Source organism: Neomonachus schauinslandi, chromosome 2 (assembly GCF_002201575.2).
Source record: "Neomonachus schauinslandi chromosome 2, ASM220157v2, whole genome shotgun sequence".
Lineage (NCBI taxonomy): Eukaryota > Metazoa > Chordata > Mammalia > Carnivora > Phocidae > Neomonachus > Neomonachus schauinslandi.
Genome location: NC_058404.1, coordinates 190,153,549 through 190,173,742, shown reverse-complemented (window position 1 = coordinate 190,173,742; position 20,194 = coordinate 190,153,549). Strand labels below are relative to the sequence as shown.

The 20,194-nt window shown below is 47.2% G+C and overlaps 1 protein-coding gene across 1 annotated transcript in view; it reads right to left on the bottom strand.

Annotated features, from left to right (window-relative positions):
* The window catches only part of FAM184B (family with sequence similarity 184 member B), a 148,221-nt gene that overhangs the window by 61,245 nt on the left and 66,782 nt on the right, over positions 1-20,194 (bottom strand). Inside the window, exons 2-5 of the mRNA XM_044912765.1 lie at positions 18,582-19,334; positions 17,679-17,814; positions 16,334-16,473; positions 15,576-15,782 (exon numbers count right to left, since the gene is read on the bottom strand). Coding sequence (XP_044768700.1) covers positions 15,576-15,782; positions 16,334-16,473; positions 17,679-17,814; positions 18,582-19,334 — 1,236 coding nt within the window. The remainder of the gene's footprint in view (positions 1-15,575; positions 15,783-16,333; positions 16,474-17,678; positions 17,815-18,581; positions 19,335-20,194) is intronic.

Below are 20,194 nucleotides of genomic sequence, written 5' to 3'. Positions count from 1 at the left end.
ACCCACCACCCACTGACACACCAGGTTTAAGAAGATCCAGAGTCTCTTAACACCCAAATTATCCAAGATATAATTAAGAACAGCCGTCATACCAAGGGCCAGGAAAATGTCATCTTGAATAAGTTAGACAATCCAAAGACCCCCAACACCGAGATGACACAAGTTTGGGGATTTCCTGATGAATCTTAAAGTAGCCATCATAATAATGCTTCAAGAAGCGATCATAAACATGCTTGAAACAAAAGAAAAACAGTCTCGGCAAAGAAACAGAAGATACAAAGAAGAACTAAGTTGAAAATTAAGAACTGAAAAAGCACAATAACTGAAATTTTAAAAACACAGTAAATAGGCTCAATATAGCATAACGGAGAGGGATCTAGAGGAGAGTCATAAACATGAAAACAGAACAGTAGAAATGACCTCATCTGAACAACAGAGACAAAATGACTGGAAACAAAAAAGAAAAAGGAAGATTTCACACATTTGTGTGACTGGAATCCAAGAATGAGAAAAGAAAAAAAAGTGGAAGTTAAAAAGTATTTCAAGAAAAAATGGGGGATGCCTGGGTGGCTCAGTTGGTTAAGCGTCTGCTTTCGGCTCATGTCATGCATGGTCTCAGGGTCCTGGGATTGAATGCTGCATCGGGCTTCTTGCTCAGCACAGAGCCTGCTTCTCCCTCTGCCTGCCACTCCCCCTGCTTGAGCACTCTCTCTCTCTCCCTCTGACAAATAAATAAATAGAATCTTAAAAAAAATGGATGATAATCTCCCAAATTTGGCAAAAGATATAAACCTAATAATTCAAGAAACTGAGCAAAAACCAAACAGGATAAACCTAAAGAAATCCACACACATGTTACAGACTAAATTGTGTCTTCCCCAAATTCCTATGTTGCAGTCCTAAACCCCCATGCATTTGGAGGTGGGGCCTCTGCAGGTAATTAAGTTGAGATTAGGTCATGAGGGTGGGTCCTTCATGATGGGGTGAGCATCCTTATAAAAGACACCAGAGAGCTCTTGCCCTCTCTCCATGCACATGCACAAAGGAGAGGTCATGTGAGTACACAGTGAGAAGGTAGCTGTCTGCAAGCTAGGAAGAGGGCCCTTCACAGAACCTGACCATACTGGCAGCCTGATGATGGACCTCTAGCCACCAGAACTGTGAGAAAATTAATACCTGTTGTTTAAGCCCATAGGGCTTGGTGAGTTCTTAGACATGGCACTAAAAGCATGATCCATAAAAGAAAACACTTGATAAACCAGATTTTAGCAAACATATAAACTTTGGGGTGCCCAGTGGTACAGCTGGTTAAGCATCTGACTCTTGGTTTCAGCTCAGGTCATGATCTCAGGGTCATGGGATCGGGCTCTGTAGAGTCTACTTGAGATTTTCTCTTTCCCTCTCCCTTTGCCCTCCGCCCTCAAATAATAAAAAAATCTTTTTTTAAAAAAAGTAAAAACTTCGGGCGCCTGGGTGGCTGAGTTGGTTAAGCGACTGCCTTCGGCTCAGGTCATGATCCTGGAGTCCCAGGATCAGGTCCCGCATCGGGCTCCCTGCTCGGCGGGCAGTCTGCTTCTCCCTCTGACCCTCCTCCCTCTCATGCTCTCTGTCTCTCATTCTCTCTCTCTCAAATAAATAAATAAAATCTTTAAAAAAAAAAAAAAGTAAAAACTTTTGCCCTATTAAAGATCCTGTTAGGAGAATGAAAAGAGAAGCTACAGAAGAGGAGAACATATTCGCGAACCACATATCTGACAAAAATGTGTATGTAGAATATACAAAGATCTCTCAAAACTCAACAGGGAAAAAAACCCCTGAACTATCCAATAGAAAATGGGCAAAAGACATGAACAGACATTTCACCAAAGAGAGTATACGGATGGCAAATAAGTACATGAAAAGATATTCAACAACACCAGCCATTAGGGAAATGCAAATGAAAACCTTTATATCACTACCTACCTGGTAGGACAGCTGGTTAAAATAAATAGTGAAAACATCAAATGCTGGAGAGAATGTGGATCTCTCACTCATTACTAGTGAGAATGTAAATGCTACAGTTGCTCTAGTAAGATAGTTTGATACGTTCTTCAAAAGCTAAACATAAACTCTCTAACCCAGCAATCATGCTCCTGGACATTTATCCCAGAGAATGAAAAATTAAATTCACACAAAACACTGTGCACAAATGCTCACTGCAGGTTTATATGTGTAATAGCCTTAAGACTGGAAACAACCAAAATGTCCCCCAAAGGTGAACGGGTGAACAAACTATAGTATGTCCATAACATGGAATCCAACTCAGCAATAAAGAAAAAAGAACTACTGATGCACCAACTTGGCTGGATCTCAGGGGCATTATGCTGAGTGAAAACAAGAAAACCAACCACCCTCAAAAGGTCACCGCTGTAGGATTTCACTCATGTAACATTCTCAAAAGAACAAAACTCTCAAGATGTAGAACAGATTGGCAGTGGCTACAGGCAGGAATTGTGGGGACAAAGGTGGGTGCCTGAGGGAGATCTTCATGCTGACAGAGCAGTTCTGTGCCTGGGCTGTGCTGTGGCTTACGTGAATGAACACAATACAATGGTAGAACCAGACACACACATCATGCCCATGTCAGTTTCCTGGTGTTAACACGGTTCTGCGGTGATGTAAGATGTTACCACTGGGGTAAAATGGGTGATAGGTGCCTTTATGAAGGGACCTTTCTGTACTACCTGCAGCTTCCTGTGGATCTATAAATCTATCTATCCATCCATCCATCCATCCATCCATCCATCCATCCATCCATCCATCCTAAGGCCATACCTGTCCACACGTTCCATAATAGCTCCCTAAAGCTAGCCTTCCCACCCTGGCTCTCTGGAGCTCAAGGCTTCCCTGTGGGCCCAGTGGCCCCACCCTATGGGTGCCAGGCAGTGGGGGAGGAGGAAGGAGGGGTCTAGTGCTGGGCTGTGACTGGGCTGGTGCTGGGCTGGGGCAGTCCGGGACCAACAGCACGGAGAAGGACAGGTGTGGAGCTGAGGCAGCACCCAGAGCACCCTCCTCCCAGAGCGGATGCTCTGCCTTCAGGACGGAAAAGGCCAAGATAAGGAGCCAGCTCACAGTGAACCCTCCCGCCCTCATTCCCTCCCATCCTCCTCAGGACTCCATCTGTGCCCCTGATCCTGCAGATCCCCTCCCCAATCTGCCATCTCCTGCCTCCCACTCACCCTCTGACCTGCACCACCACCTCAGTTGTCTGCGTATTACAGATGAAGGAACTAGGGACTTGGAAGCGGTGAGCAGCTGCAGATTACACCCCCAAAGTGGTGTCCTGCCCCTTCATCTCCAAGAAGCTGCTATGTCTGGGGCCCTGGGGGCGCAGGTGAGCTGGGTCTGAGCAGCTGAGCAGAGGCTGTTCTCAATGCTAGATCACGGAAGTGATCCAGTTGCCCCTCAGGTCCCAATTACCTGAACTCTACCACCCTCCCCACTGGCTCCTACAACCAACAACCCTCAAAATGGCTCAGACACCACCCATCTTAGAAGCACAAGCTTGCCTCTCTCTCACCCAAATCTCCGTCAAGTTCACCCTGCCCACCCCCCGCCCGTACCCAGCTTCTTCACGACTCTCCTTAGTTTACCCCCGGTTGCTAGGAACGCATTGATTTGAACACCCCCCGGGGGCCACAACTTCAGGCTCTCCACCTCCACCTTGGCTGGAGCTGCAGGTGGGCCCCAGCTCACTGGGATCCACACCTCCCTTGAGCTCCCACCCGCTGCCCCTGGAGCTGGAGGGGCCCAGCCTGGAGCCTGGATTTCCTCCTCCCTCCCCATACCCCCCGCATCCAATTCATCACCAATTCTCAGCTCTGCCTCTTGGAAGTGGCCACCTCCCTCCAGGTCCACAGACACTCCCCCATTTCCCAGATGCACCTGTTCCCACCTGTCTCCTGCTCTGCCTTGTTACCTCCATCCAGCCCCACAGCTAGAGCAGCCAGAGCGAATCCCACATCTCTCCCCGCAAATCCTTGCTTCCTTGGCTCAGAGCACACAGCCCACCATCCTGCCCCTCTCCAGTCTCTACCTACCGCCCTCACCCCACACCACCTCCCCCAGAGACAGGGAATGGTCTCCCCCTGTGGCCTTCTCCACCCTGGTCTTCACCTCACATGTGCTCTTCGAAGTCTGCATCTATCGGGAGCCTGCAGCTGAGAAGCACTTGCTGCTGTGGCCAGAGTTTGCAGCCGTAACATCAGGGTCCAAACCCAAGGTTTGCCACCAACTGGCTGTGAGACCTTGGACCAGAGATGGTGTCTGCAGAATTACTGTGTGAGGACCTTCTGCTTCTCCTTTATTATCAGAATGGCACCCACCTCAGTGGCTGGCTTTGAGATCTAGAGGAGTCCACGTGTATGAAAGTGTTTGACAGGGACAGGCAGGCTGTGCTTAGTGGCAGTTCTCCACGGAGAGCCAGGGTGACCCCTGCCCACCTTCTGGAGAATACAGTGACTCATGAGGCATGGTGGTGCCTGCAATTCCAGCGCGTGCATTGAGATCACCCAGGGATTGTTCATCTCAAATCAATTATTTTAAATCATTTATTTAGAGTTCCTAGAAATCCTGAAATTCGTGTCACCTCCCACTCCAGGACGTGATCCCCAATCCACCCCAGCTCCTTCTCTACGCCCTCCTGGGTGGCCATAGGTGGGGACATCGCCGTTTCCATGGGCCAAGACTTCCAGGAAGCCATGCATGTTGCTGACAAAGCTCTCAGCTCACGGACATCGGCCTGCCTCTGACCCCACAGCTTAGCCTGTTCTTGTAAGGCCTCCACTCCCCCTGCAGGTGGGAGCACCGGTCGTGAGCCTGGAGAGGCTCAGCCGATGACTCCTCCACACTGGCCTGGGTCTCCTCTGGAACTTGCTCTCAGCCTCCTCTGCATCTCAGGCCGTGGCCAGGGAGGCCTGGCTCTTGGGCAAGGTGTTCTTTAATTCTTGTGACACCCAGTGACAAAGCAGACTTCTCAATCTCTCGTTTTCTTCTTCCACGTTAAGAGCACATCTTTTAGCTCAGACACTTTCTGAAAGAGAGATTTATTCCTTTCCCTCCTTGTATTAAAAGCTTCCTTCATAAATTCAGACTTTCTGACGAACGCTGCCAAAGATTTATCGATGCGTTTCATTTCCAGGGGCAACTCTTTCAGCTTTCAGTCTATCTCAGTTAAGGCACGCTCCTTCCAAAGAGAACCCCCCACAAGATGTAGGCTCCCCAAATGGTGTGCCACTGGGATACCAGGCTGGAGTTGGTTCCAGGCCAGAGGGCTGAGGGCCATGGCCCACCAGTAGGTCCACACAGTGACGTAACGTGGGGAATGCAGTCTGAGTGGTTCCAACCACTGGTCGGTCAGACCTCGGCATTCAGGCACAACTCTGCGACATTTGGGAGGCAGCCTCCAAAAGGGGGAGGAGCCTCTACCTTTGCAGACAGCCTCTGTCCTGGCTCCTCCACTGGAAGACAGATGTCCCGGGGACTCATTTTCCCTGCGCTAAGCTCTTGGTCAGCCAGGCATCCAAGGGAATCTTTGGCCCCACACTGACCTGGGTGGAATTCCTGGCCTGTCGAGTGTCTGGTAGACTCACTCACCTCTCGCTGAGCTGGGGTGGCAGGGCTCCCAGTTGGGCAGGGGTCCAGGGGACTCTTCTGCCCTGTGGTGAGCTGGGTCAGAGGGCTCCCTCTGCTTGGAGGGTTTGCGTTCAGTCGATTGTCCAGGGGACTTGCGTATCCAATGCTGAGTGGGGTGGGAGAGTTCCCGGGGTGTCCCTGGGCCTCATTTGCCCTGTGTTGAGCCAAGTCAAAGGTCTCCCAGTTACTTGGGTATACAGGGGCTCATTTGCCCTGAACTAAGCCAGGTTATAGGGCTCACAGTCAGAAGGCTCCCAAACGGCGGTGTCTGGGAGGCTCACTTTGCTCTATGCTAAACTGTGTCAGTGGGCTCGAAGTTGTCTGGGTGGCCGGGGTACTCATTTGCCCTTTGCTGACTGGTAGGAGAGCTTCTGGTCTGCAGTGTGTCCGGGGAACTCGTTCGCCCTGTGTTGAACTGGGTGGGATGGATTCCGGCTGGAGGGCTCCTAGTCCATCAGATGTCTGGGGAATTCATCTGCCCCATTCTAAGTGGGGTCAGAGTACTCCTGGTCCAAGAGCACTCAGTCAGCTTGCTGTCCTGGGGACTCTTTGCCCTGTGCTAAGTTGGTTCAGAGAATTCCCCATCAGCGAGGTGTCCAGGGAATTAGTTTGCTCTGTGCTGAACAGGGTCGATGGGCTCCTGGTGGACCCAGTGTCTGGGGGACTCCATAGCCCTGTGTTAAATTGGTTCAGAGAATTCCCCATTGGCAAAGGGTCTGGGGGACTTGTTTGCCTTGTGCTGATCTGGGTCAGAAAGCTTGTGAATGGCTAGATGTTTGGGGGATTAGTTCACCCTGTGATGAGCTGGGTCACAGGGCTCTTGGTTGGCTTGGTGTCTGGAGGACTCAAATGCCCTGTGCTCTGCTCCCAGTTGGAGGGCTCTCGGTGAGTCCAGTGTCTAGGCAACTCATTTGCTCCATGCTGAGCTGGGTCAGAGGACTTGTGGTACAAGGGCACTCAGCTGATTCACTATCCTGAGGATTTACTGCCCTATGCTGAGTTGGTTTTGGAGAATTCCCCATCATCTGAAGGTCCAGGGGATTTGGTTGCCTAGTGATGATCTGGGTCAGTGGGCTCCTGGTCGAAGGGTTCTTTGTTGGCCCATCTGGAAGACTCAATTGTCCTATGCTCTGTTGATTTGGAGGGCTCCCAGTCAGCCTAGCATCCTGGAGACTTGTTGGCCCCATCCTGAGTTGGGTCAGAGACATCCCCATCAGCTCTATTTCTGGGAGATTCACTCTGTGCTGTGGGGTTGGTGTGTTCACACTTCACCATGTGTCTAGAGGATTAGTTTCTCCTGTGCTGACCCTGGACACAAGGCTCCAGTTCAGAAGAATGTCCAGTGCCACTGGCTTCCCTGTGCTGAGCCAGGCTATAACCCCAGAGGACTAGAGGAGCTTTGCCTGACTGGGTGAGGGTCCACTGAACTGTGATTCTCAGAGCCCCCCACCTTTCTGCCAAACGGGACTGAGTAATTGGGTGGTCTGGCCAGTCCTGCAGTGGGGCCTGGGTCTAGGTGGTGCTGAGTGCTGGCAGAAGGACTCACGGGACCCCAGAGGGGCAGAAAGGTAGACGTGAACATGAAGTGGAGTGAAGAGTGTGGGTGAGAGGCTGGGGCAGGACCACTTAGGGGAGAAGTTGCCATTATCAGGAACGGAGAACTGTGAAGCATACCCCAGTCATAGCTGCCCGATGGAGGAGCCCTCTCTCCCTCCAGCAGTGCCTTGGGCATGTGCTGGGTTTTTCTAACAGCCAGGGTTCATCCCAGCTCCTCCTGAGGGTGCCATTGTGCCCCAGCCAATCACCAGGGGGCTCTCAGCTTGGCCTTGCTCATGTGGCCAATCACCAGGCAACTCAGCTGGCCATCACCAGGTGGTTCTCACTGTGCCCCAACTGACGTCATCGTCTGGACTCCAAGTTTTTTTTGTTTTTTTTTTTAAGATTTTATTTATTTATTTGACAGAGAGAGACATAGCGAGAGCAGGAACACAAGCAGGGGGAGTGGGAGAGGGAGAAGCAGGCTTCCCGCAGAGCAGGGCGCCCGATGTGGGACTCGATCCCAGGACCCTGGGATCATGACCTGAGCCGAAGGCAGACGCTGAACCATCTGAGCCACCCAGGTGCCCCTGGACTCCAAGTTTTTAAAGAAAAATATATTAACTTGTTTTGAGAAGAAACATTACTATTTGGAATGTATTTATTTATTTATTTAATTTTATTGTTATGTTAGTCACCATACAATACATCATTAGTTTTTGATGTAGAGATCCACGATTCATTGATTTCTTGTAACACCCAGTGCTCCATGCAGTACGTGCCCTCCTTCATACCCATCGCTGGGCTAACCCATCCCCCCACCCCCTCCCCTCTAAAACCCTCAGTTTGTTTCTCGGGTACATAGTCTCTCATGGTTCGTCTCCCCCTTTGATTCCCCCTCTTCATTTTTCCCTTCCTTCTCCCAATGTCCTCCATGCTATTCCTTATGTTCCATAAATAAGTGAAACCATATGAAAATTGACTTTCTCTGCTTGACTTATTTCACTTAGCATAATCTCCTCCAGTCCCATCCATGTTGATGTAAAAGTTGGGTATTCATCCTTTCTGATGGCTGAGTAATATTCCATTGTATATACGGACCACATCTTCTTTATCCATTCATCTGTTGAAGGGCATCTCGGCTCTTTCCACAATTTGGCTATTGAGAATATTGCTACTATGAACGTTGGGGTGCATATGGCCCTTCTTTTCACTACATCTGTGTCTTTGGGGTAAATACCCAGGAGTGCAATTACTGGGTCATAGGGTAGCTTTATTTTTAATTTTTTGAGGCACCTCCACACTGTTTTCCAAAGTGGCTGTACCAACTTGCATTCCCACCAACAGTGTAAGAGGGTTCCCCTTTTTCCACAACCTCTCCAACATTTGTTGTTTCCTGCCTTGTCAATTTTTGCCATTCTAACTGGTGTAAGGTGGTTTTGATTTGGATTTCCCTGATGGCTAATGATGATGAACATTTTTTCATGTGTCTGTTAGCCATTCTTTGGAGAAGTGTCTGTTCATGTCTTCTGCCCATTTTTTTGACTTGATTATTTGTGTTTTGGGTGTTGAGTTTGAGAAGTTCTTTATAGATCTTAGATATCAGCCCTTTGTCTGTAGTGTCATTTGCAAATATCTTCTCCCATTCTGTGGGTTGCCTCTTTGTTTTGTTGACTGTTTCCTTTGCTGTGCAGAAGCTTTTTATCTTGGTGAAGTCCCAAAAGTTCATTTTTGCTTTTGTTTCAGTAGCCTTTGGAGATGTATCTTGAAAGAAGTTGCTGTGGCCAATGTCAAAGAGGTTACTGCCTATGTTCTCCTCTAGGATTTTGATGGATTCCTGTCTCACATTGAGGTCTTTCATCCATCTTGAGTTTATCTTTGCGTATGGTGTTAGAGAATGATCGAGTTTCATTCTTCTGTATATAGCCATCCAATTTTCCCAGCACCATTTATTAAAGAGATTGTCTTTTTTCCATTGCATATTTTTTCCTGCTTTATCGAAGATTATTTGACCATAGAGTTGAGGGTCCATATCTGGGCTCTCTATTCTGTTCCATTGGTCTATATGTCTGTTTTTGTGCCAGTACCATGCTGTCTTGGTGATCACTGCTTTGTAATATAGCTTGAAATCAGGCAACGTGATGCCCCCAGCTTTGTTTTTCTTTTTCAACATTTCCTTGGTGATTCGGGGTCTTTTCTGATTCCATACAGGTTTTAGGATTGCCTGTTCCAGCCCTTTGAAAAATGTCATTGGAATTTTGATCGGGATGACATTGAAGGTATAGATTGCTCTGGGTAGCACAGACATTTTAACAATGTTTATTCTTCCAATCCATGAGCATGGAATGTTTTTTCCATCTTTTTGTGTCTTCTTCAATTTCTTTCAAGAGTGTTCTGTAGTTCCTAGAGTATAGATCCTTTACCTCTTTGGTCAGGTTTATTCCGAGGTATCTTACGGTTTTTGGTGCTACTGTAAATGGAATCATTTCTCTAATTTCTCTTTTTACAGTTGCGTTGTTAGTGTATAAGAAAGCAACTGATTTCTGTGTATTGATTTTGTATCCTGCTACATTACTGAATTGCTGTATGAGTTCTAGTAATTTGGGGGTGGAGTCTTTTGGATTTTCCACGTAAAGTATCATGTCTTCTGCGAAGAGAGAGAGTTTGACTTCTTCTTTGCCAATTTGAAAAAATTTAATTTCTTTTTGTTGTCTGATTGTTGTCGCTAGGACTTCTAGTACTATGTTGAACAATAGTAGTGAGAGTGGGCATCCTTGTCGTGTTCCTGATCTTCATGGAAATGCTCTCAGCTTTTCCCCATTGAGGATGATATTCGCTGTGGGTTTCTCATAGATGGATTTTATGAACTTGAGGAATGTTCCCTCTATCCCTATACTCTGAGGAGTTTTAATCAGGAAAGGATGCTGTATTTTTTTTTTAAAAGATTTTATTTATTTATTTGACACACAGAGAGAAAGCACAAGTAGGCAGAGAGGCAGGCAGAGAGAGAGGCAGAAGCAGGCTCTCCACTGAGCAGGGAGCCCGATGCGGGACTCGATCCTGGGACTCCAGGATCATGACCTGAGCCGAAGGCAGTCGCTTAACCAACTGAGCCACCCAGGCGCCCATGGATGCTGTATTTTGTCAAATGCTTTTTCTGCATCAATTGAGAGGACAATATGGCTCTTCTCTCTCCTCTTATTAATGTGTTCTATCACATTAATTGATTTGCAAATGTTGAACCACCCTTGCATCATGGGGATAAATCCCACTTGGTCATGGTGGATAATCCTTTTAATGTATTGTTGGACCTATTAGCTAGGATTTTGTTGAGGATTTTGGAAACCCTATTCATTAGGGACATCAGTCTGAAATTCTCCTTTTTGATGGGGTCTTTGCCTGGTTTGGGGATTAAGGTAATGCTGTCCTCATAGACTGAGTCTGGAAGCTTTCCTTCTGTTTCTATTTTTTGAAACAGCTTCAGGAGAGTAAGTATTATTTCTTCTTTGAATATTTGGTAGAATTCCCCAGGGAATCCATCAGGCCCTGTACTCTTCCTGTTTTTTGAGAGGTTTTTATCACTGCTTCAATCTCGTTACTGATTATTGGCTTATTCAGGTTGTCAATTTCTTCCTGTTTCAGTCTTGGCAGTTTATAAGTTTCCTGGAAGGCATCCATTTCTTCCAGGTTGCTTAATTTATTGGTAATAGTTGTTGATAATAATTTCTAATAATTGTTTCTATTTCCTTGGTGTTAGTCATGATCTCTCCCTTTTCATTCATGATTTTATTAATTTGGGTCCTTTGTCTTTTCTTTTGGATAAGTCTGGCCAGTGGTTTATCGATCTTATTAATTCTTTCAAAGAACCAACTTCTAGTTTCATTGATCTGATCTACTGTGTTTCTGGTTTCTAATTCATTGATCTCTGCTCTAATCTTAATTATCTCTCTTCTAATGTGTGGCTTAGACATCGTTTGTTGCTTTTTCTCTAGTTCTTTAAGGTGTAAAGTTATTTGGTGAATTTGAGTTTTTTCTACTTTTTTGAGTGAGGCTTGGATGGCTATGTATTTCCCCCTTAGGACCGCCTTTGCAGTATCCCATAGGTTTTGGACTGATGTGTTTTCGTTCTCACCGGTTTCCATGAATTGTTTAAGTTCTTCTTTGATTTCTTCGTTGACCCAAGCATTCTTGAGCAGAGTGGTCTTTAGCTTCCAAGTGTTTGAATTTCTTCCAAATTTTTTCTTGTGATTGAGTTCCAGTTTTAGAGCATTGTGGTCTGAGAATATGCAGGGAATAATCTCAATCTTTTGGTATCGGAATGTATTTATAATAAAGTTTGTGGTGCAACAGCAAGAGTCAATGAGTACAAAGTCAAAAATGTCACTCAGAGTCACCATCAGCAGTCATAATAACACCAATATTAATCAATACACGTGGCATTAGACCCCATGAAGGGTCACACTTCAGTAGTAAAGCTAAAATGGCACCAGAGCAAACACTACACTAAAGTCATCCTAACAAAGTTCTAAAAAGTCTGGAAAATGGTACCTCTTAACAATAAAAAGAATAAGTCTGGCAAAGATGAAGCTGATTCACAAGTAATTTAACTGCTTGCCAAAACAAAATTCAGCACTCAAGAAAGGGTGATAACAAAATGCAGTCTTTCAATAAGTTAACACTCTTAATGTCCAGCAGCCAATAAAACATTATTGAATATCCAAAGAAGCAGGAAAATGGGACTCATAACCAGGAGAAAACTCCACCATAGGGAAAAGAAAACCCAAATGTCAGATGACAATGCTAAAAGAGCAATTATAAACATGCCCAAGAATTAAAGGAAAACAAATAGAATGAGGAGAAAAAGGGAGACTGTAAAGGAGGATCAAATGGAATGCGGAAATGAAAAAATAAACCCAATAGGCTTTAAAAAAAGAAAAAAGATAAATGAACTTGAAGATAGAGCAACAGAAACTTTCCAAACTGAAGCACAGAGAGACAAGGAGACCAAAAATAAATGACCAGAGCTTCAGTGACTTGTAGGACAGTATCAGAAGGAGGGGAGGTCGGAAAAGAAGATGGCCTTAAAATTTCCAAACTGGAAAAAACTATAAACCCACAGATCCAGGACATTCAATGAACCCCAAGCAGAAGAACATACATACAAAAAAATCATACATGGCATACCATAATCAAGGTGTGGAAACCAGTGACAAAGAGAACCTCTCAAAAGCGGTCAGAAAACAAAAGACTTATTATACGCAGGGGGACTAGGAGGAGATGCCAAGCTTTCATTAGAAGAAAATGCAAACCAAAAAATGCTGAATGACATCTTTAATGTTTTGAAAAAAAACCCAGAAACCTTTAAACTTAGTATTCTATATCTAGCAAAAATAAAGGCAAAATAAAGACGTTTTCAGATATATAACAACAGAGATAATTTGCTGTGAGTGGACTTACACCACAAGAAATGTGAAAGGGAGTTCTTCAGGCCAGAGCAACAAAGACTGTAGAAATGGGAAATGGGAAAGGATAACTATAAGATTATAATCTAAAAATACAAATTTTATAAGAAATATTTTTTTTCATTTAAAACTTTCCCCTAAAAAAATAATTGGCTTTTTAAGGAAATATAAAAGCAATACACTGTTGAGTTTGTAAAATGCGTAAAGTAAAACATATGACAACAACCATACAAAGGTCAGGAAGGGATAAATGGAGATGTATTGTTGCAGGGTTTGTACGGTGAAGTCATATATACATGCATGAAGTAAACAGTATTTGGTGGCGGTGATAAATTAAAGGCGCATGTTGTAAATCCTAGAGCAACCACGAGAACACCCCTCCCGGATGAAAAAAAAAAAAGGAAAAAAAGCGAAATAAGTCATTAGTGAAGATAAAAAAGGGAGTACAAGAAATAAATTCAATGAATCAAAACTAAACAGAAAAAGAAGTAAAAAGAAAAGAGAACAGATGTGATAAAGAGAAAAACAGCAAGATGGGAGACTTAGTGATAACTACATTCAATGTAAATGGTCTAAAAGGCCCTCAAAAAAAGGGGGGGGAAGCAAAGCCCCACCCCAAACCAGGAGGGAAACATAATTTATTTCTACACGATTCATTTCCCAAATGGACTCATGCCCCCTGATTAAAGCCGAAATGGGACTTCTACAGTCAGAGTCAGGCTTGGCTAGCAGGTTACCAGGGCAACCTGTCGTTCTGGGAGAGCCATTGTTCCTCCTGCTGCCTGTGGCTCTGGATAGAGTGTTCAGCTATTTGTCTGAGCACTGGATTTGTGTGACCCCTCGCAGCTCATGGGAGGAAAATGCTTTCCACACAGCTGCCTCCTGCCCAGCGCAGAGGGGGAAACCATAGGCTCTGGGCTCAGGCTGTCAGGTTTTAATACTGGCTCCAGCGCTCACTGAGTTGATATATAACATCTTTGAGCCTCCGTTTTCTTACCTCTAAAATATGAACACCCGTTGGGGCAGCTGGCGGCTCAGTCGGTTGAGCGGCTGCCTCCTTTGGCTCCGGGCAGGATCCCAGGGTCCTGGGATCGAGCCCCTCATCGGGCTCCTCGTTCAGCAGGGAGTCTGCTTCTCCCTCCCCCCCTGCCCCTCCCCCTACCTTGTGTGCGTGCTCTTTCTCAAATAAATAAAATATTTTAAAAATTTTTTAAAAATAAAATAAAGGGGCGCCTGGGTGGCTCAGTCGTTAAGCGTCTGCCTTCGGCTCAGGTCATGATCCCAGGGTCCTGGGGTCGAGTCCCACATCGGGCTCCCTGCTCAGCGGGAAGCCTGCTTCTCCCTCTCCCACTCCCCCTGCTTGTGTTCCTGCTCTCGCTGTGTCTCTCTCTGTCAAATAAATAAATAAAATCTTAAAAAATAAAATAAAATAAAATATGAATATGCGTTTTGTAATCCTATTGGGAAGATTCAATGTGCTCCTAGGAATAAAGTGCTTTACAAAGTATAGTGAGCACACCCAAAATATGAAAAATAATAAAAAAAATATCGTAGGCACTGACCAATATTAACACACATGAGGTCACCCAGTGTACATGGTACCTAATCATAGCCACTGTTTATCGAACTTTTACTGCCTGTTGTACACTGAACTAAGAGTTTTGCTTTGTTTTTTTTTAAAGATTTTATTTATTTATTGGACAGAGAGAGACACAGCGAGAGAGGGAACACAAGCAGGGGGAGTGGGGGAGGGAGAAGCAGGCTCCCCACCTAGCAGGGAGCCCGATGCGGGGCTCGATCCCAGGACCTTGGGATCATGACCTGAGCCGAAGGCAGACGCTTAACAACTGAGCCACCCAGGCGACCCTGAACTAAGAGTTTTTATATAATACCATAAGGAATCCACAGAACAAGCCCTCAAAGTATTTATCCTTATTTTAGAAATCATGTTTCAAAGAGGTTAAGTCATACTGCTAGTGGACATGTCACGACTCTGTAGACCATGACCAGTCTGGGTCTTTTGTGAGTTCGTTTATTTACCCAACACATACATTTATCGAGTACCTACTACTCCTCACCACCGCACAACACTGCATTCCTCAGGGCTATATGATCGTCTTTCAGCAGAGTCAAAGCTGATAACGCAGACTCTCGCAGGATAAAGAGGCTATGTTCACAATATTATTGATTTACACTTCATTCTTTCCCTAAAACATCACAAATGTTATTTGCTTTTCCCAACAGACATGAAGAGATGAGGCTTTGCATTCCTTCTCAGCAGAAAGCTGCCCCCTTTGGTGGGAAGTTGGAACAGTACCCAGAGGCTGAGAATCTTCTCTCACATTGCCAAGCCACTGATTAATGACCTGCATCTGCCTATTAGGCTCCCAGGCATGTACTATGCTTTGTGTTTTCCACACAGATTACCTCATTTAACTACTCTAGGAGGTGCTATTATCATCATCTGCTTTATAAATTCGGAACCTCAGGCATGCAAGTTTTTCCTCTGAGGGGCCGGCGCTCAGTAACCCACTGGACTCACAGAGCTGGAGGGTGGCAGCGCTGGGATGTGGATACACGCAGTCAGCTGGGGCCTGAGGGCGTGCTTCATGTTATTTCTCTCTGTTTTTGCTGAGGAGACTTGAATGTCCCTCAGTTAAATGCTCAGAGGATACAATTCTACCTCATGTCAATGACTCTAGGCCCTACCTGCTCACAGCCTTAGGGGTGTCCCTGTCTCCTTCAAAACACCCTCAACTTCCTTGGTCAGACAAATAACGGAGATGTGTACACAGCAGGAGCTCAGTAAGTGTCTGAGGAAGGGACGAAGAAATACAAGAGAAAAGGAGGGAGGTAGAGGAGAGGAGAATGAATCTGAACAGAGTCTATGGGAGGAGATCCCACCTTCTGCAGCTTCCTCCTCTCTGCCTCCACCGACGAGCGAACAGACTTGATTTCTAGGGTGTGCTTCTTCACTAAGTCTTCCAGTCGCTTCACTAGCTGGTCTTTGAGATGTTTCTTCTCCTCTTCTGTCTGATGTTTGATTTTACGAAGGTCTTCTTCATATTGTTGCTTCATATATTCCGTCTCAATACTTGCCTCTTTCTTGGTCTATAAACAAGAGAAAGGGCCTTGTAAACCTGCCAGCGTGGGGTGAGGAGCAGGGAATCACTGTTTCTCTTTGGTACAACGTTTACAACACTTACACACTGATTTTACCGCACGTAGTGCAAGGGGCCATAAAGTTCATAAGACTATGGATCTGATATTCGTAAGAGCCCTCACTTTATCCCCATCAGCAAAAGTCTCCTTGGAATCCTGTACCTGTGGTCACGGGATCGATATTCCAGCCCACTCTAGCGGTGTCTAAAGAATGCTTTGTTTGTTTTGATTGGGGAACAGATAGTGGGAGTCCTATGCAAGTTTCCAGTTTCCCAGGAGCCAACGACAGAAGTTGGGAGAATTCTGCAATATTCTTAGTCTCCTAATTTCAAATGGCAGGAAGTTAGCTGGAACTTCACACCCACACATCTACCCCTCAAACCATGGGACCTGCTGCTACCAAGTAGCTCTGTCATAGTTGGAGATTGGCCTCTACCCGAAGCTCATTCCAGCAAAACCTCCTGTGACTTCTCCATTCCCAGGGCTGGGTCAAACCTTACCTGTGCCTCTGGGCCTCCTTTGGTGTATGGACACTCCTTGGGAAAGTTTGGGTCCTGCTGAGGATGGAGACTGCAGCCTTCCAGGTCATTCTCCTTCCCTAGGACTTCATTCTCTGAAACTAGCTCCGTCTTCATGTCATCTGCAAGCGTAAGTTTCAACATCATTTAAAATGCCCTTGACCTTGACCTTGTGTTCAAGGTATTCTGCAGTCAGGTACCTATTCTGCTATTCTACTATTCTGCCCCCCACTGCCTGGTGGACTTCCTGCTCTGTGGCCTTCTAGTCCTCAAGCACGGTCAAAGTGGTGACTGTCGTCTTTGCTCAAGCAGCATCTTGAGTTCAAACGGTTGCCCTGTTCTAGCTTCTTAAACTAGTCATCGTCAAAATGTTTTGATCATGCTTTCTGTACGTCAAAAAAAAACATTGAGCACGTTCCTGGATATATATGCATTCAAAAGATTTAAATGTAAAAGATAAGACAAAAAATAAATATAACTAGAGATGCTCATTGTTTTCTTTCCCATATTGTCAGGAGGTATCCCTGCCCCACTTTTGAAAACACTGCACGAAATCTTCCACACACTTCTGGTTCCAACTCAAACCTCTCCTCCTCCACACCTTTCCGGCCCATGGTGACTTCTTTCCAGGACGCTTCATTCCCCTGGTGCCTGGGCCACTGCATGATGCCAAAGCGTGCTCCGGGCTGTCAAGTCACTGTCCCATAAGGTCCCTGGGGGCAGAATCCATGTTTTGTGCCTTTGTTATACCTCCTAGTATCAAGCTGATCACACCGTAGGTATTCAAAAACTTTCTGATGAAGGAGTCTCCTCCTTCAGAGGAAGGCACTCTGGAGTCAGATATGCTGAGATACACACACCTGTTCTATCACTGACCCATGGCCTTGAGCTAGCCACTTATCCTTCCTCAGCCTCATTTCTTCATCTGGACCACAGGAGACACTGACAATCCCCACTCACAGAACTATTGGGAAGACCCGGTAGCGTCACTGTGTGAAATGATGGGGGAAACGTGAAGTGTTGCTTAAGCGTGGAGGAGAAGCCAGTGCTGAGCAGTTCAGGCGTGCAGTGAGCCTGGTGAAGAAGTTCCTGGGGGGCAAGGGGTTCCACTGCACCATGCCTTTAGCTCTCTGCACTGTGGCAGCTCCGGGTGGCAGCTCACCCATGCCCTGCCTGGACTGAGCTCTCCCACCAGGGGTCAGATGGAACAGCCCGCCCCTCGCTCGGCTCCCTCAACAGTCTCAGGGCTGCAAGCAGCACCAGCCAACCTGGCAGCTGCCATTCTTTCTGTAAAAACAAACAAACAAACTATTGCAGCGCCTCTCACCGCTTTTCTGCATCACGGGACGCTCCTGCAGCATCAGTCTGTCTTTGGCAATAGCCAGCCTCTCTCCAAGTTTTTTTGCAGTGCTTTTCAGCTCTGAATTCTCCTGCCGAGCCTCCTTGAGCTGCACATCCAGGTCCTAAACAGACAGAAAGGGTCTCATTGCTCTGGGGACAGTTCGCTGTGGAGTCGCACAATGTGCACAGAAGTGGTGTCAGAGCTGAGAGGTGGGTCAGTGCATAGCAGCCGCTCTTGTGTCTGGAATTCAGGGGCTCCCGTCCATCCAACCCCTACTCACCCTGATGGGCTGCGTGCCTCTGGGCACGTTATTAAAACTTTCGGTAGTGAGGATTAAATGAGATAAAGTGGGCAGAAAAAGTGCTCAAGGATTACTAAGGATATTAGCTGCTGCAACTTCCGGAGCCGGGGCTCTGTGAGCGTGCGGGGTTTGTCAGTGGTCGGTCTTGTGAGTGGTCTGGCTCTCTGCGAGAGCCAAGTCCCCAGGATGTTAGGACAGGCAGGTTGCTGGGGAATGAGCAGGGCTTTAGAATGAGGCTGGCCTGACGTAAGAAACTTATTAGCTGTGTGCCTAGCGAGGTTAGTCTTTAAGCCTCTCCATTTCTAGACAGAAATTATCTTCTCTGTAAACCGTAGGTGTCTAAGCTCTCTGAGGTCCGGGACCCAGTCCAGCTGGCCATGTGTCTCCCACCCGTAGCCCCGGGTCTGGCACACAGTAGGAATTCCATAAACATTTGCTGACAGAATGCAGTTGAACTCAAGGGAAATAAGAGGAGTCACGTGGGTAGAAGTCAAGTGCCTTGCACAGTGCCCGACACATAGTAAGCGTTAAAATTAGGGACGGTGTTTATGATCCCCTTGGAAAACTATCAAGACGCCCCACTTTACCTGCGTCCTCTCCTTCAGCTTCTGGGCATACTTCTTCAGGTCACTTATCTTGCGGCCTCTGTGCTCCAGATCCCCTTCCAGCTTCCTGACCTGGGCCTGCAGGGCCGACTCCTGGACCTGGAAGTTCTTGCGGAGGTCTGTCTCCTTCTCCTGCCACTGCCACAGGGCCTCGCTCACGGACTGCTGCATGGCCTGCCGGATGGCCTCGGTGTCCCGCTCATACGTGGCCTGCAGCTCCTCGGCCTTGCGGGCGTAGTCCTTGCTCAGCTGCTGGTTTTCCACGCGCAGCCGCTCCACCTCCAGCAGGACCTCCCGCATCTCCTGGCCGTGGCCTGGCTCTCCCTGAGGGTCCGGGCCCTCCTGGGAAAGCCGGCCCCGCTGGGGCGCCTCGTGGCTTGTCAGGTGCCGGAGCCTCTTCTCGTAGTCAGCCTTGAGCTCCAGCATCTCCTTGGAGAGGCTGAGGACCCGCTCGGCGTGCTCGGCCTCCACCCGCAGCTCTCTCTCTTTGGTCTCCAGCCTGCACGTGGCCGACTGCGCCAGGGCCTCCTGCGTCAGCCTCGTCTGCAGCTCCAGCGCGCTTTCCAGGGCCTGGATGCGCTGGAGCAGGGCCTCCTCCTCCGCGGGCCCCTGTTCCTGCAGGAGCCTGGCCTCGGTCTCTGCCACGGCTTTCTGGAGTTCCTCCTGGTGGGCCTCACGCAGCGCCTCCATGCTGGCCTCCGCTTCGTCCTGGCGGGTGTTGAGGGCGTAAATCACCTGCAGGAGAACCCACAGAGCCCAGTGAGCATGAGGAGTGCGAGCGTCTGTGAGGGGCCACGTGACCGGAGATGCTCCTCCTCCGTGGCAGTGACGGAGGCGGACCCCCACCAGCAGCACCTGAGGAGAGGATGGGTGTGGGAGTGATTTATTGGAAACTGTCCCCAGGAGAAGCCCGCAAGGAAGCAGGGAATTGGGACAGGGGTGTGGTGGAAGCCAAGTGAGGGAGTGAGGACACATAAAGGTCACAGAGGGGATCTGTGGCGGAGATCCCTAGCGGACCTCTGGAGGACCGTGGGAATCCAGCAAAGGGCTTAAAGCTCCAATTTTTTTTTTAAGGTTTTATTTATTCATTTGAGACAGATACGGAGAGAGAGCACGAGCAGGGGGAGAGGCAGAGGGAGAGGGAGAAGCAGACTCCCTGCTGAGCGGGGAGCCCAATGTGGGGCTGGATTCCAGGACCCGGACATCATGACCTGAGCTGAAGGCAGAGCTTAACCATCTGAGCCACCCAGGCGCCCCCAAAACTCCAATTTGTGGGAAAAAAAAGACCACTTTGGGACACAAAACAGCCCCCTCAAAAAAAACCAACAAAACATCAGAAAATAGAATTCAGCAACATATAAAAAGGATTATATACCATGACCAGGTGGGATTTATCCCAGGAATGTAAAGTTGATTTAACATCTAAAAATCAGTTCATGGAATATACCATATGAACAGAATAAAAGACAAAAAGCACACGGTTGTATCAACAGACACAGGAAAAGCATCTGATAAAATACAACACTCCTTTGTGATAACAACACTCAACAACCTAGAAATGTATCCATGGTGTAAGACTGTTTCTCCATAACTTC